This window comes from Phaethon aethereus (genome assembly GCF_964289735.1).
Source record: "Phaethon aethereus genome assembly, chromosome: 2".
Taxonomy (NCBI): domain Eukaryota; kingdom Metazoa; phylum Chordata; class Aves; order Phaethontiformes; family Phaethontidae; genus Phaethon; species Phaethon aethereus.
The window spans coordinates 94,728,149-94,745,655 of record NC_138582.1 but is presented as its reverse complement, the minus strand read 5'-3'; the positions used below and the strand labels follow the sequence as shown (position 1 = coordinate 94,745,655).

Here is a 17,507-nt window from a genome sequence, read left to right as displayed (position 1 = left end):
CTCAAGTTATTCTTTTATCTTCAAGTGGGCCCCTCACTACAAGAAGGATGTTGAGGTGCTGGAGCGTGTCCAGAGAAGGGCAACGAAGCTGGTGAGGGGGCTGGAGAACAAGTCTTATGAGGAGCGGCTGAGGGAACTGGGGTTGTTCAGTCTGGAGAAGAGGAGGCTGAGGGGAGACCTTATCGCTCTCTACAACTACCTGAAAGGGGGTTGTGGCGACGAGGGTGTTGGTCTCTTCTCCCAAGTAACTAGTGATAGGACAAGAGGAAATGGCCTCAAGTTGTGCCAGGGGAGGTTTAGATTGGATATTAGGAAAAATTTCTTAACCAAGAGGGTGGTCAAGCATTGGAACAGGCTGCCCAGGGAGGCTGGTGGAGTCACCATCTCTGGAAGTGTTCAAAAAACATGTGGATGTGGCACTGCAAGACATGGTTTAGGGGACATGGTGGCACTGGATTAATGGTTGGACTTGATGATCTTGGAGGTCCTTTCCAACCTTGGTGATTCTGTGAAGTACTAAACCTATATAATGGTGGTATGGTGCTGTTTGGGACAATCCCCATTTTCTTGCAACCACATGCTTCCTTTTGCTGAATCTAGCAAGGCTAGCAGGGCAGCCATAGTGAGACGTTTTGGTGGAAAACTAGCTCAGCAAGAGACTTTTCTTTATTGATCAGTAAGCTTGTCTACACATTGCCTCAGCTGCAACACTGCAATACAAGGGAAGAGGAAGGAGAACATGGCCAAGGGCAGGTGGAAAGCCAGCCCCCACCCCTCACAGCAGCCAGCAGTTAAGATTAATTTCCAATGCAACTGCATACCCTCAACTCATCACTGGCTGCGGTAAGAAGAGCAAGAAGAAAATTTTAGGTCTTCGAAAGCCTGAAGTAAAGGATGGACAGGATTTTTTTTCCTGAATCAGTCACCCTGGACTTACCCAAAGCAAACTATGCAAGTTGGAACAGCAGCTGGAAATCTAGGAGAGCCTGTTCACCACTATTTAGGAGCTTTAGTGTAAGGAGCATACAACAAATAAAGATGAGAAGAAGCTAGATCTATATGCTTCAACTAAGGCCAGAAAATTAACTGTATTTTGTATCATCTTTGCCATGAAGTGTTTAAGTTTCCCAGCTAAGTCAGAATATTTAAAGACTGGCAAACTTCAGAGCTGCAGTGAGACACTAACTAATGATAGTGAAGAGACTAAGTTTAGAGCTCACTCTCTAAACTGTGACTAAATACATCACAATTGGTTATTTTTGGTCAAAACACATGCAAAAAAGTTCAGTCTGGCAAATAAGCCATAGTACAGGCTTTGTAGTAAAATAAACTGCAATTAATTCATTGCTGCTTGTGTTAAAAAATTTTGTTTAATCTAAAGAAGGATATGGTTTTCTACTTGGCAACTGTATATCTAACAAATTAAATGACACTTGCTAGGATCATGCAGTTTTTGACTTGCAAATTTCATTCTTGGTTTCCTTAGACATTTTTTAAACATATTTTGAGATAGGCACCAAGAGGGATATTCTCAGAACTTCCTCAGCCTAACTCAACTCAGAGCAACATTGATGCAAGTTTTCTACCATTTTCTGATTAAAAGACTGCTACAAATGCATTTGGTATATCTGAAAATCTTACCTATTTCCACAAAAACAGGGTTAAAAAAAAGTACCTGAAATGAATCAAACCTTTTAGTCAGATGCAGAAAATGAGAGGGGAAATTAAAAAAAAAAAAAAAAAAAGGAACGACTGACTCAAAGTATTTCTGAAGATCCAATGTGGTAATTATAAATAACTTAGCACCAAAGCGCAGTAATGGAGGGATGAAGAACACCTGTTAATATGCTGCCAGGATTCACACTGATGTATGAATAAAAATACCTTTTGTTCCCCTTAGATTAACAATTTTCTGTAATTTGAATGAAACATAGGAAGGTTATTGATGTGGACAGCATTCCTATGTAGGGTAAAAACTCTTCTGAAGGGGTTCAACAGGAATGTGGAGCTGTATGTAAGGAGCAAAGCAATACATAAAGACAGCATGTCATGAACAGAGCTGGTAATACATTACACTACAAAAACCTAAAAAACCCTGAAGTTTATTACTATAGCCAATAGTCAATACTGCTATGGTTTTTTTGTTTGTTTTTATTCCCCATGAGGTATCTAGCTATTTTTGAAAATTCCATGCCAAACTTGGCTTTTTGGTAAACATTGCTAATCCAAGTAAAAATTACAAAATATTGAAGTAAATATAGTATTCTCTTTAATTGCCTTTTTGTGTTTTGTTTCTCCAGCATTCACTTTTTCAAGACTGCTTACCCAACACAGTGACAAAAATCAAAGAAAATGGACTTAAAATGATAAAAAAAAAAAATTAAGACACAGTGCTAGGAGGGGAGGTTTTACAGAAATAAGGGACCAAAAACTGTAGTCTAGCAACATTGTGAGGCCTGATAACTTTGTTTCCACATAGGTTTATACTTCAGCAAGCATGACATTTCTAGACAAGTCTCAGACAGGAAAATAAAATTTATTATTCTGCTTATGGATCCACTAAAAATTCCAGGACTGGACCCAGGCCTTTGCAGGATACTTGAGAATTTCAGTGTATGGGAAATGTTATTCTCTGTTTACCAACACAGTGCTAACCTTCTGGATCTATGCAAGCTAATGGTAGAAATAAAAGCAGCTTTTAAATGTAGCATGTATTTTAAAAGTGGTATGGAAATAGAAACGGAATGATGTAACATGAAAATAAGCTCGTTTTATCACTTGTAGGTCAAGTCTGGCTCAAATTTAATTGTAGGTAATTTTTTGTACACTTGTTATCAACTGCAATATACACTATTTGAAAACCGCAATTGGAAAACTAATCTTTCTTTTTGATGCCTTCCTATTTTCCAAATGCAAACAAAAAAATTTAGCCTACCTGAAAAACACAAATTCATAAAACATGACAGCCACACAGTAGCTAAAGGCTACCATGACTGTATCCATTTGGAGAAATTCTGCTAGCAATTAGCTTACATCTCTAAAACAATTGCTGATTTAAAAGAAGCTATTTGAGCAGTCAGCATAAAACCAGGTACAGGCTTGGGCATAGAAATTTCACTGTTTCATACTTTTTCAAACCAGACCATCTCTTGTTTGAGACACTGAAAAAAACACCCCCTAGACAATGCTATGCTAGAGCCTGCATGAAAGGGAACTTTGAGCCTTTTATCAATCATGATCACATAACTTCTGCTATTTTAGAGTTGCACTAAGATAATAATTGGTCTGCTACAGAAATTGATTGTAGACATTGCATGAAGTGAATGCATCCACCTGAGACTAAACTACCTACCACCACTTACATACTCTACTGGCACTCCTCTGTCAGATCCTCTCTCAGCGCACATTGCTCTTTGCAATGGCCGCCTTGTTATCTAGCACTGAAAGATGAGAATAGAAGTTTTCAACAATCAAACTTAAATCAGCAGCCTATTTTTTCACTGTATATATGCAAGAAGGCCCATAAGCATAAGGACAAAATACGTAGTGATGATAATGCAATTGCTTCTTACTCTGTTTTTGTGTACAAGTGTAGCGTAAGGATACCTCAAGCCTTCAGACATGAGCATCCACTTGGAAAGCTAGACGGCAAACTTAGAGCACATCAGTTATTGCTTCAAGACTACTTGGAGGCACAATCTCAGTTCTTAAACTGAAATAATCCAACTTGCATATACCGTGGGCACATACACCCATGTAAACTGTTGCTCCGAAGTGACTGATATGCTGTTAGATACATGCCTGATGCCTGCTGCATATTAGTTTATCCTTGCCAGCTTGTTTCCATGGTCCTGTTCTTTCTTAACCTCTACAAATTACCATATTGAAAATTACTAGCTATAATAGCAGGCTGTTCTTACCCTGCAAAGCCTATATTCTATCACTTGAAGTGGGATGAGGAAGATAATAGACACACACCACACAGAGCTATTCTAGCCATTTCAGGTCAGCTGCATAACATTTCGGTAGTAAACATATGTTTGAATTTGATTTACCCAAATCCATATGTTTAATAAAAAGTCATACTATTTGGGAAAATGTAGATGAGACCAAAGTAAAGCAAAACTGTGAATTAGATATGTTACAAAACAGGAATGTGACACCACCACCACCTGGTATAATAGTCTGATGCCGTACTACCTAGCAAGAAGTCATGGACTAGCATTGCATTGGACAAACAGAAAACAAGACAAAAGAGAGTGAACTGAGATAAGAGCTAGCAATGTAAAACCACTTCAAAGTTAGTCAGTCATCAGTCTAGTTTGCAAACAGAATCACTAATGAAAAATTGGCTGTATGTACTCTCTTTAAACTCAAACATGACATAACTCCTCAAAAGCCAGAAGCAAAGGGACACTTATGACACACAAGCATCAGTTTTTAGCTTCTCAGATTCCCAGTCTGACTCTGAATTGAATACAGATCTAGTGGTTTCTTTTGTTTTAGTTTCAAAAAAAATGGCAACAGAATACGCTTATTCATACTGAATCAGATCCTGGATCACTGACATGCTCATCCTAGAACGGGTCTTAAGGGATGAAGTGTAAAAATATTCTATAGGGAGTCGGGGGAAACAACAATAAAACACCCACAAAAAATCCCCACCAAACAAAAATAACTAAAAAGCCAGGCATTGACCAGATATAGGATCATTTCAGCCAGGTAAACATTGTCCTAGCATGTGTATTAAGTAAGGTATTAGACAAAAGGCCAACTACAGTTGAAGTTCCCCATCATACTGGCATTCCTATCAGCCACACAGGCGAACAGCAGTGGAAAGGGAAAAAAGGAATAGTGCTGTAATAGCCAGCAGTGCTTCCTTTGTACAGATTTTTTTTCTGAAAATCATGTAAAATGTGTTGGCAGTTGTAACTACACACAAAGAACTGCTGCCATTTCCAACTAGAGAGTCAAATCTAAAAATCTCAAATTTGTTCAATATATCTGTGTTTCAAGGACAACACAGCATCTTCTTTACTTGCCAATATGGATGTCATACTTGCATGGTTTTGCTAATTGAGCGACTGAAGTGGTCATTTCCCTGTTTTTTTCCTTTCACTTAAATAAAAAGAAACTCTGCAGCCTAAGGCTCCTTGTAAACAGCACTTCTGAAAAAGTATATTCAGAGTAAATCAATTTTCCAGCTTTCCAAAGACTTCTGTGCGGGACATAACTTATTCATGAGAATAAAACATGACTTGTCTACAAGCGTATAAACAGCAGTCCTTTTAGGAATGCTACTTTCTAGGTTGCAATTAAAATTATGGGAAATAAATCAGCTGAACTCCCCAACGCTGACAAGCGGGTCAAGTTGAGGTGAGCCCAGTTCCCTTCAGCTCGGTTTACAGCTCCCTTCAGCTGACGAAACAAACTTCCTGTTGAACATCTCCTCTGCAGAAAAGTCACTGTCAAACTGTCAGCCAAGCTAATGGGCAGAGAGACTCGAGGATCTGATAAGGCAATTCTATTTTCCAAGAAATTAAACCAAACAAGCAAGGGTTCTGTCCTATCTGACCTCTTATTTTCTCTAGTAAACAGTTTCTAAGTCACAAAGCACAATAAATATTTAGAGATAACTTTTTATGGTTTTTGTTGCTTGTGAAAATATTAATACTCATTTAAATGTGTAGTACATTCTGATAGCACACTTAAGATCAGACTGATTGTACTGATCCCAGGTAATGAAAAAAGCTGCACCGTAAGTGGTAATTCAGGATTTCCCAGATCAAGTTCATATATTTGAAACAAACATTGTTACAACTGTGTGAGTTAAAAAAAGCAGGTATAAACAGATGTGCAAATAGATGAGTATCTAGTACGTGGTAAAGCAAGTGTTATACCTCTTAAAGTGAGCCTCTGACAAAAAGTAACAGCCTGTACCAATTTAGGGAGACCTAGGAGAAATAACTATACACAGATAGCTCTGCTCTACAACAACAATGGAACAGACCTACTGTTTATAAAGCACTGGGTTTGGAAGTTATGTTCTAGAATATCTTGCGGGGAAAATTGAGAGCCTAAATTTTTGCCCATCAACAAATGCATTACATTTTAGAAATCTTCCCATAGGAAGTGAATAAAAAAAAAAAACCCAAACCATAATGAAGCAGCTCACAAAATTTAAATCATATTGGAAGACAGTATTCAATAATGATTTTCCTTTTCATCTGTAACAGTTGTATGCTCAGCATCAAATAATGAAAGTTTCAGAACCAAGACAATGTCCCTGAGAGTTTGTGCTGAAACAATCTTTCAGCTTTCAAATAAAAACTATTCTGCATGTAGCTTTGCTTAAATGCAGACAAATTCTAGTTGCACCTTTTTAAAGGAGAAAGACATACAAATTCACCTTTAGATGTCTAAGTATAGAAAAGTGACATTGTATCGCCTTGCACAGACACTATAAAAGGGATATTTAATGTTCTTCTGTTAAAGAGCTTGACCTTTGTAATTCCATGCCTAAGAAATAATGGGGTTTTTGTTTGGGTTTTTGTTTGCTTTTGGTTTGGGGTTTTGTTTTGTTTTTTTAATTCTGCATCTGGGCTGTTTCTCTAGAAAAATGCTAATAATGCTTCCACTTAATTCTTGTAATCTTTACTTTGAGAAAACTGTAGTGATAAATGTTCTGAAGAAAAGCTTTGACATCTGGCAGGGGGGCTGGATGATGGTATCAAAGTTATCCTTTTTTTCTTGCTGCTACTGGAAGCCTCTCCACATACAACTTAGCTGATGATTGTACCTATCACAGGTTCAAGTCTTTCAAAAGTTATGCAATTTTTCTAGCTACACTCCCTCAAAAATATTCTGCATGAGGGGGAAGAAAGGGCAAATAAGCAGTTCTGCATTACAATGCTGAAATTCATAGGGTTGGCTTTTTTTGACAGAAAAGAACCAAAAAATCTTCTGCACATGCATTTAATAGGAAATTTCAACAGAAAAATACATATTAAAATGCTATAGAAGGCAGCTGTGACCTGCGTTGCTCATTAAGGATTAGGTTTCAGAATTTAAAAACTAAATATTGTATTGATAAGTCCCTTGAATGCCAGCGTTACAGCTCTGAATTTATAAGAGATTAAGTCTTCAAGTCTCTAATTTTCTTCTAGAACAGCATAAACGCCACTCCTTCTTAGTACTATTTTAATTCACTGTTTATAACAACTCAAGCAATAAGTCTGCTTCCTTTCGAACACTTAAGGGGGATCACTGGAAGACAAAAACAAGCCATGTTGGTTACAGATGAAAAATGGCACCAAGAACCACAGGAGTCATCCCAACTTTTGAGTTCATAATTTATCTAAAAGACCACACTGATAAACTCTAATTTTAGGTAAAAATAACACTCTGATACAGACAAGAGATTAAAAACAATATTACAGCTATTATCATTTTTTTGAATTGAGAACATAGTATTTAGTGAAACAAATTAGTTTGTTTTCCCTATCATTATTTTATTAATTTTTTTTACATTCCTACTAGCTCTCTGAGCTCTTCATATATCAGGATATCAGTCTCCCAATGTAAAAAGCTTACACTTTAATAGAAGGGGCAAGAGAAAAATCACTCAGTTGTGTTCAGTCTTTCTAAAACCTCACAACATTTACGGTCTGCATTAGCTTTCTGTAAATCCTTCTAAGTCTTTGCTGGTCAAAAAAGTAATCTTACACGATAACACAGATGTCCCCCAGCACTACTTTTTATCCATAGCAGTAACCATTTGGAAACAGAACTCGAAATCTTTTTGGAGTATTTAATACTCTATATGCAAAGCAGATTTGATTGTGAAAAACAAGTCATTTTTCCATACTTGTTCAGGATTATTTTGGATTTTGAACTATTTAAGAAAAAAATTAAGATTTCAACATTTTTCAAGACTATTTAAGACTTACAAAGAAATAGCCTATTAGCATTTTTCCTAGCATTTAATAAAAACTCAGCTTAAAAAGAAGTTTAAGAATGACAAATACTGATTGTTATTGATTCTTCTTAGCGCCTCTTCCCACGACTACCACCACATTCTTTAGTATTTCCACTAAATCCTTTAATACTTCTCTTCTGTTATTGAACCTATCTAGATTTAGGCCAAGATTTTCCAAAACTCATTAGTAATAGGTCAGTTCTGCGTGGGGGAATAAAGACCTTTAAGAGTTAAGATTCTTCACAGGAAGAATCTTCAGATGTCTCAAGAAGAGGTCTTCCCTACCGAAGCATGTATGTTCACACTTGTGGAAAAAGTTCTCCTCTTAAAAACTACCAAATTAGGCAGGCAGCCAAAAGCTATCAACCACTTTTGAAAATGCTGTCATCTGAAGGGCAGTCACAAGGTAATCTGTCTGGTGCAGGAATACAGGTGGACCATCATTTGGTGCCATCTTTTGCAAATATACCACAACAATCAGCTAGCCAGTCCCAGCTTGTGACCAACATAATACAGATTTTTGGGCTCATTATACACTTTTAGAAGAGGCTGCAGAGAAAAACAGTATTTTTAAAAATTAACTTCAACCATACATACAGATATTGTCTTTTCTTTTATACTGTATTTAGTAAGCGTAAAGCATCTTTACCTGACAGAGCATCTTGTGCTTCAAAAAATGTGCTGAGACCTCCTTTCACATAAGCTAGACTCCCCTCATTTTTCTTATTGGCTTGTTTCTTCAAATTCACAACAGCTGTTTTGAGCTGATCAAAACTGAAAGCAAACACGAAAACCCCTGTGACATTCAAACAACAAATAAGGTCAGCTAATGAATAAATAGAACAAACTAATTGGAAAATAAAGCCTGCTGCTTTTGCAACAATTATTAAGGACTGAGTAATTGCTAACAAGTGTGCTTCTCAATGACAATTTACTCCTAGTCCAAAGAGGTTTTGGGTTTTTTAATCCTAAATGGAGGGCTCCTATCACTTGTCATGGAATAGACTTCTTTATGATACAACTTTGCCAAGAAATTTCTTCTAAACATGCAATATTGCTCTCAGTTAACTGTCTGCGTTACATTAAATAGGTGATAGTACAGTTTACTACGCAGTACACTAGATTAACTACTGGGATCTTGGAAGTCTCTTTAATAATGACATTTGATATTACTCTGCAGCTTTAGTTCACAACCCCTTTTCAATTTTAGTGTCTGAATTCCCTCAATATTTTTATGTTGGTTTGGACATACAGTTCAGAATTGAACACAGTATTAGTGCAAAAATAGAGAAAAGCTGACAGTTTCCTGCTTTATGAAAGTATGCATTTCATATGTAGTGTACTGAATTGTTTTTGAAAGAGACTTCATAGGGGAATATTAATCGCCAACTCATCATTGTTTTTTGTATGGTGAGTTTCTTTTTATCTTATTTTCCTAATATTTCTAGGTTATTGCCAGTTTACATTTGGTTTCACAATTTCATTTTTTGCAAGCAGCTGCAATTATTTTAGAAGTCTTATGTTGTGACTAATTCTTCATTGCTTGCATATAATTTTTTCGTTGAGGATGATGAATAGGATCTCAGTAGTTATGCTACTAGATTCATTATAAAAGCACTATCGTGAACAAGCTCAGAAATACAAATATAACATGATATGATTTTAATCCTTAAAGTCTTTTCTCTTACCTGCAGGCCAAAGCCATCTCCCTAATACAAAAGACTCAAATAAAATAACTGCACTATACTTCAGTGAGGAGAGGGAAATAATGAAGCAAGGAAATTAAGACATAAGGCAATTCCACCAATACTCCTCCCCATTTTAAACAGTGGTAGAAAAAGACACATTAAGAGAAAAAAAAGAAACTTTATCCCAGGCAGTGAGGAGGCTATCACCACCTGCTGGGACACAAAACACACTGTTGCACTTACAGGCATTTTTCTTTTTATACTGATGATGTCACAACATTTTGCTTTATTTCCTGTTTCCATCTGCTGGACAGAAATCACATTACTCAATAGCTGAATGGGTCTACCCGGGCACACAAGAATTACTTACCAGCAGTATTTTTAAACTAACAAAAATCTGTACAGTTCTTTTTTTAAGCACTGTTTCATGTTATCTGATGATCTAATAGTATGTCTAAGTAGTTTATTTATATTTGTCAGGATATTGCCAGGGGTAAAAAAAAAAAAAAGAAAAAAATATGTTATTTTGATTGCTTAAAATGAATTTCCTTCACGGAAAAAACAGACATAAGCTAACCAAAACATCAGTGCACCACACATTTAGCACTCCCAGTACCTGAGGTTACGTACAGGACAAGAACTAAACCATTGCTGTGTGTTTCTGGAAAAAACAGCACAAATGATATGGGGCAGAAAATTCTACAATTCCAGAATATTTTTAAGACTACACATTCTGAAGTGGGAAGAAAAAAAAAAAAACAAACCAGCTTTGTTTCTTCTTTATTTAAAAAGGTATTTATAATTAGATTCAAAACATGACTGGATTCACCCTACCCTTTGGGAGATTCTTCCTGTTGTATTTTACACAGCTTTTGTACCTTCAGCACTAAGATTTAGATTTTATAAACTAATATAAACTGAATTAATACACAAAACCCCAACCTTTATTTAAAATCAAAAATGAATACTTTTTATTCCTACTGGACTGAGGGGACTATAATTTGAAACTGTTGACATGCAAACACAAACCAACGCAAGTTGTTGGGTTTTTTTTTTTCCACAAGAAAGATTAAGAACTTAAGCTCATACTAGACAAGGTGTTAAAAATGTTTTTTCTTAATAGAGAGCTTCAAATTTACATGAGAATTGACTTTCAGGTACTGACCCATTGGCATAGTGCAAGTTAAAAAGGGGCCATACAAACTATTGTAATTATTTAAGTTATCAATTCATAGTACTGATGACCAGAGAAATCGGTGTTTTTACTGACACCTTGTCATATTAGAGATATAACCATGACATTATGGTGTTGCTCATATTCCACGGTGATTCCAATTTAAAAAAAAAGTCATTTAATCAGTTCTAAGTCATTTAATTCATTTTCTAGATCTACAGCATCCTTAAATGTACCTAAGCCATCTATGACAGACAGTTGTCAATTCAAATCTCAGCACTCTCCAGTGATGGTGATTCTGCAGCTTTGCAAGTTACACTGTCCCAGGGCTTAAGCTATCTAATACTGTTTTTAATCTGCATCTAACCTAAATCTCTCTTGTTGCAAACTGAGACAGCTTGTTCTATTCTTGGTAAACCAAGAACAATTGATGGCTATACTTGAACTGCCCACTACATATTTCAGAACATGCGTTCTGTATTATTTTGTTTTTCTAAAAGCACCTAATTCAAGCTGCATACCCACAGATATTTATATGGTCCTATTTTTGAGGCTCAGCTCTCACATCCTTCTTAAAGCAGTGGCCAAACCTGGGCAGTGCACTTCAACTGCAGCTTTAATAATACCAGGCAGAACAATTGTCCCCCTATCTTACATAACACAGTCTTGCTGATAGACCCCAGAAGATGATTTGTACTAGACAGCCAACTGGCATTTATGGCATGTTACAGGCACCAGATTGTCTGCTGTACTGCTGCTGCCCAACCCCAGGTGTGTACTCTGCTGCTTGCCGGCCCCACATCCCTGGCCTTGTGCTCAACTATTTCATGATTGCTACAGCTAAGGCTGACACTGCTTATTGTGTCCCCTGCCTTGCCTTGACTGCAAGAATCAGATTTAGGAAAGCAGCACCCCTGATTGCCCACCTAGCAGCTATGTTTGAAGTCATTCCCAGAACTCTCCACAAGGCCCCTGGATTGCTGCCCTTCCTGTAAATATCAGGGAGGTTAAGGTCTTACATAGGAACCAGGGTCTGCTCTCTGGAGACCTCCTCAAGTTGCTTAAGGAAGATTTTGTTCACTTCCTCGTCCCACTGCGATGGTCACCTTTTCCAGCCTCTTGAACAAGCTCTCAACCATTCTGCTACCTGATCCATAAGAGGGACCATTTATTTATTCAAGCTGTTCCTTCACACAAGGTCAAGTCCCTCTCTTCTTTCCTGGGTATCTTTCTCAGGCGGCCTCTTCCTATCCATCACAGAACACCAGGCACATGAGCTATCCCACTTTATTCCAGTGATATGCTTGTTTAATCCCACCTGTGGAGCTCTGGCTCCTTTTACTTGTTTCCCAGGCTGCATGTGAGCGTGTAAAGGCACTTGAGGTTAGACCCTTCCAATTGCTTTTGTAATTCCCAACAGCACTTTCAATGCCACCACTGAACCACACAGATAGCACTCTATCCCTTTATTTAACTGCAAGCCTTTATGACCATCCCCTGATTTTCCTAATTTGAAGGCCTTGTCACCAAAGTGCAAACCTGCTGGCAAAGATGCTCCTGCCCCACTTTCAGATGAATCCCATTTCTCACTAGCAGTCCTTGTTCTTTAGCAATGGATCCATGGCTACAGAAGTATAAAACACTGCCTTTGAAACCAGTGCTACAGCCATCTGTGAACCTACAGGATGCATCTCCTGCCACCTGAAGCTTTCCCCTTCACCTGTAAATCAAAGGGATGGGCTCCCATGTTCTTCACTTTTGTCCCCTAGGCTCTGCAATCATTCTTCATCTGTTCTACACCTCTCTTGGCAATGTCACTGGTGCCCACATGAATGAGCAACAGAATGGTAACAGTCCAAGGGCCAAACATAAAGGAAATTTCTTAACAACAGGTACATCAAAAGCTGTTCGTTCGTTCTCACTCTATTATCCCCTCACCTTTTTTAAAAATCTGATGATGCCCAAAGTTATCAGATTGTGATAGATAGAATTCATTTTGAATCAGTCCTCTTCTAGTTACTTGATTTCAAAAGATGCTGTCATTATGTAGGTATTAGATAATAACGTTCTCTTGCTGCTGTTTTGGCTCTTCAATCAACCATCACTTTGAGAGGAAATTAAAATATTTCCAAAGTAGATTAATGGCTATTTCTGGAGCTCCTAACCCCTCACCCCCCCAAACAACCAAAACACCCCCACACCTGTTTCTACCATTAGATAACAAAAAAAATTAAATGAATTTGCAAAGTGGTATTTCCCTTCAAAATGCTAATCAGAATACCCAGCTGAAAAAAGGGCTCATCATCTCTACCAAAGATGGCTTCCAGTATTATCCGAACACCAGCAGCTAAGAGTTTCAGAACTCAGTTATACATGAAAAAAAAAAGTAATGCATTCATGTAGGTACATAGCATGAGCTAGAGTTAAAAATGAAGATGTTAATGGTCAAGATTTTAAGATATTTACCTCAAAGATCTTACTCACTCGTCCAACTTCTTTTACTATAGCATTTTCCACACGAGTTAACTAAAAGGTAACTGATATTATTAACAATTTTACTCTTAGTCTGTCCAGTTAACACCTGGAGTTTCTTCTCAAGGTCATGCTGCCTAACTTCCTGATTCATAAAGGGCTTTAGCCCGAAGCAAGACAACTTCCATCTGACACTAGGGACAAAAAAGGGGGGGTAGGCATAAGTTAGGTCTGGTTAAAAATGAAGTTTTCCTCATAACCACATTGAGCAAACTGGTTGATTCAAGTTTCTAGCCATGCAGAAACACCACAGGCAGTAGAGACTACAGATGTATTACTGTAAACGTCAATCACCAATGACACATCTATTGTAAAATGAAATAACAACAAGTGACTTGCCTTTAAAACAATTATTTATAAGACAGCAACAAACCTGGTTGTTGAATGATTCTCAATCAGGTACCAGGCAGCAGAAAAGTTTTCACTAGTGAAATCAGCACTCATCCCAGGAAACAGTGCCTCTAAATCTTTTTGAGGAAATCTGCCTCTGAAAAATGAATATTCATTTCTTCAGTGAGACATATTCTGGTGAACAGTTTACAATTAAAAGCGTCACATAAAAAACCCAAAACCCAAATTATGTTCCAACAAGATGTAAATATAGACTTGTATCTCACTGTGAAATTAAATCTAGTATTACAGACACATGTAGTATGACTGGGAAAGAAAAGATTGAAATCTAATCTAAGCAAAACTAATTTACCATTTTGATTTCATCATTACACATATGACAGAAATGTTGCCTGTACAAAATGCTTCTAAAGAAAGAGAACTGCTGCCTTCAGAAAATGGGACTAAACAGACTCACCATGATATTACTAATGTTCAAATGCAGGACCACTAACACTGAATGTACTCAAAGTCAACTCTACCTTTTAAACAGGAAAATCAGTACACCAAGCCAAGTAAATAAGAGAGAATATTCTCTATAAGCCATGAACCAGTATCTATCTAACTTTAAAACAACAGGACATCACAAGGTTGACAACTTGTAAGTGATCTTGTACCATCATTGTCTATTGGTCCACATGCAGCAGAAGTCCCATGGAAACATGACGGAAGATATACAGAGCATACTTCCATTATATACAAACACTTAAAGAAATCCTGACTTAAAGTCATCCTCTTGCAAAACAGAATACACTTGTGTACTGTCTGTTCATAGTACACACAACATAAGGGAAAAGTGAGCATGTCTTGAGTGAGAAACAGCATGCTTGCTTTGTTTTTATTCAGTCTTACAATGCATAAAGAGAGCATGCGAGCTAACTCCTCGTGAAAACAGTTTCTCTACAACAGTATTTTTGAAACTACAACTAGCTTCTAAAGATAATCATAGAGAAAATGTATTCCATTTATTAAGTCAGGGTAATAAAAATATTTAAAGCACTTTTTGATGAAAACATGACAAACTTCATCCCTCCGTCCAGACACACACTTAACACTTGGCCATATTCATTCCACCATGCACTCTCAGTACATCACCAGGTGCACTCACCACTGTATTCTTTACCACCAGTTGCATCTCATCTTCAGAAACTAATCATGGCAAACAAGTTTACTTTTGGTCAGCGCTGAATTGGTCAGGCAGTTGGACTAGGTGATCACTGTAAGTCCCTTCCAACTGAAATATTCTATTCTAAAAAATTACTATGTCATTTTTGGATCACAACGTCAAACTCAAGTGTCAGTAAAATCCTTCTCTGATTCTCACAAGCTAGGTGAACTCTGCTATACAAAGTACACTGTAGACAAATGCAAACTTGCCGTACTTTACATTTGAGACCAAACGTGGGTGGGGTAGCAATCCAGAGTCAGCTATTGGAATTACATTTAATACATGTGAAAAGGCATTTGAACGGAGATGAAAGCAGCAATTTGTTTTGTTTTTTCTGTAATCTAACCATATTTCAAGATAGCTAAAGCTGGTTTTATTACAAAAAGCAAACAGCAGATTAAGTGAAGCAAATATTCACAATACGCAAAGGCAGGCGTATTAAAAAGTCCAATTATATAGAAACAAGAGTTCTTTTCTGTAGGTTTCTACTCACATCCAAATGGCCACTAGCACCAGCAGATATAAAGGACCTACATACATAATGACACGACACAGAAGTCTTTCATCAGTAGCACCTGAATACAGCAGGGGAATGAAATAATACTTTTTAAAAACAAGCAAAAAAATCAAATGATGCAAGGAAAAGTGATGACAGATACAAAAAGTAAAGACACAGGGAAAATAGTGTGAGAAACAAATGTGGCAACTAAAAATGAAGGTGACAGCATTTCTCTGTGTTCAATGAAAAAGTGATAATGTTAATATAAAAATTTATAAACATAAGTAGTGAGATTCAGGATTATCAGTGACCTTGAATTTCACAAATGCCAGTTAGTTAGCAGAAAATACTGACGGATTCAAGAAGAAAGTTTCAATTTTTCCCTCCTTTAAAGACATTTTAAGATATCTTACTTTTCATTTGAAGTGGTCAGAAGTGCCCAGTAGGCACATGAATTTGCAGGACAGTACTTCACATGTGATACATTGCACGGCTGTCCAAAAAAGCTTTAATATTAAATCTATGCATTGTGGCATCTTTGCGGTCAACTACATTTTTAAACTCTAAAACCAAAAACAATTTAAAAAAACACCCTTTCAGCTACCTCAAAAGAGACTCAGACCTTCAGTGCAAGCACTATATAAGTGCATGCACACAATACAGAAGCAGATTTTTGTTCGTATTTTTCAGAACTTCAATGTATTTTCTCAGAAGCCAAAAGAAACAGATATAACAGAAAAAGCACAGACACTCAACAAATATACCATACTAAATGCTACTTATTATTGCAAGATTGTAAGACATATGCGTGACAGTTTAAGCTTATGTATAAACTATAAAATTCCTAAGGAAAAAAACCTATTTTTTATATATATTGAGATAAAGACCAATAATTTAGCTAGGTATGTAATGAATTCCTGCAAATGAGTTTTGCCCACAGACAGTGGGACAGAAATGAAGGGGTTTTTTTCAATTTGATGTTTGACTGCTTTGAAAAATTATTAGGAGCTTTTTTCCCAGCAGATGTGTTTCTGCAGAACCATAAATTAGCAATGCGTTTATGGATGCTTTTATCTGTGCGGACATATTTTAGACATAGTCACAACAGAGTAGAAACATGAATGTGAATGTGTGCGGTATGTTAACAATGTCATACTCTATGGTGTAGTATCCTTATTTTTATCATAAATTTTACCAGTAGTTTTTTCCACTAACAGATATGGGGAGCTTGGAATGACTTGCTACAGCTGTCTTCACAACAAAGCAGCTCACTAAAAAGTTCAAACTGAAAGCAACTGTATTTCTAAAATGTCTGGCTAGATGCATCTACAAAGAGACCGACTCCACATACACACAAGTTTGTTTCATTAACTTCCATTAGTAAATTAAATAAGTAAGTCCTTGGAAGTTGTTCTCATGAAAACTTGCTTGTCGTTTACTTATAAACAAGCACATATGTGACTTGAGAAAGTATTTCTGTTTTACTCTTTTCAATGTTATGGGGTGAACATGAACTTGTGGCAAAAGCTGAGACCATGCTGACACACAATGAAATTGTTGATCTTTTTTCTGTTGATTTGCTCGTTATACACGAATCACTTCAGGAAGCAACTCTGAATACTTAATCATTGATTCAAAAGCAATCACTGCAAAAGAAACTGGGAACCACAAATTGAATCCAGAAAACCTCAGAAAAAGAAGAGAGAAGTTTACCATCCTTGACAACTCTACATATTTCGCTACCTTTACAATTTCAGCAAAGGTACACATATTGGATTTATACAGTAGTACTTTTTCTTAAGCAGACTATTTAAAACAGAACCAGATCTGGTACTAGACCTCTAGTTAACATTTTAAAGCAGTCTTATTCATCCATCAGCAACAATTGAAAATAGAAAAGTAATTAAGATTTCACATACCGCTTATTTTAATGAGAACTATAATAAAAATAAATTTGGTTTCAAGCAACTGTACACTTTCACTTCCTTCAAACATATTTTGAGTATATCTAATACAGTCATGCAGTATTAGATGTAGTGGTCCTTGCTTCTACATAAAGGGCATGCACACCTACTTTA

General features: G+C 36.8%; 1 protein-coding gene across 1 annotated transcript in view; it reads right to left on the bottom strand.

The window, feature by feature from the left end:
• Window positions 1-17,507, bottom strand: part of EXOC2 (exocyst complex component 2) — a gene marked incomplete at both ends in the record, with an annotated part of 122,401 nt that overhangs the window by 92,023 nt on the left and 12,871 nt on the right. The window contains 2 exons of the mRNA XM_082015211.1: window positions 8,628-8,752; window positions 13,746-13,859. Of these exons, the coding sequence (XP_081871337.1) occupies window positions 8,628-8,752; window positions 13,746-13,859 (239 nt within the window). The remainder of the gene's footprint in view (window positions 1-8,627; window positions 8,753-13,745; window positions 13,860-17,507) is intronic.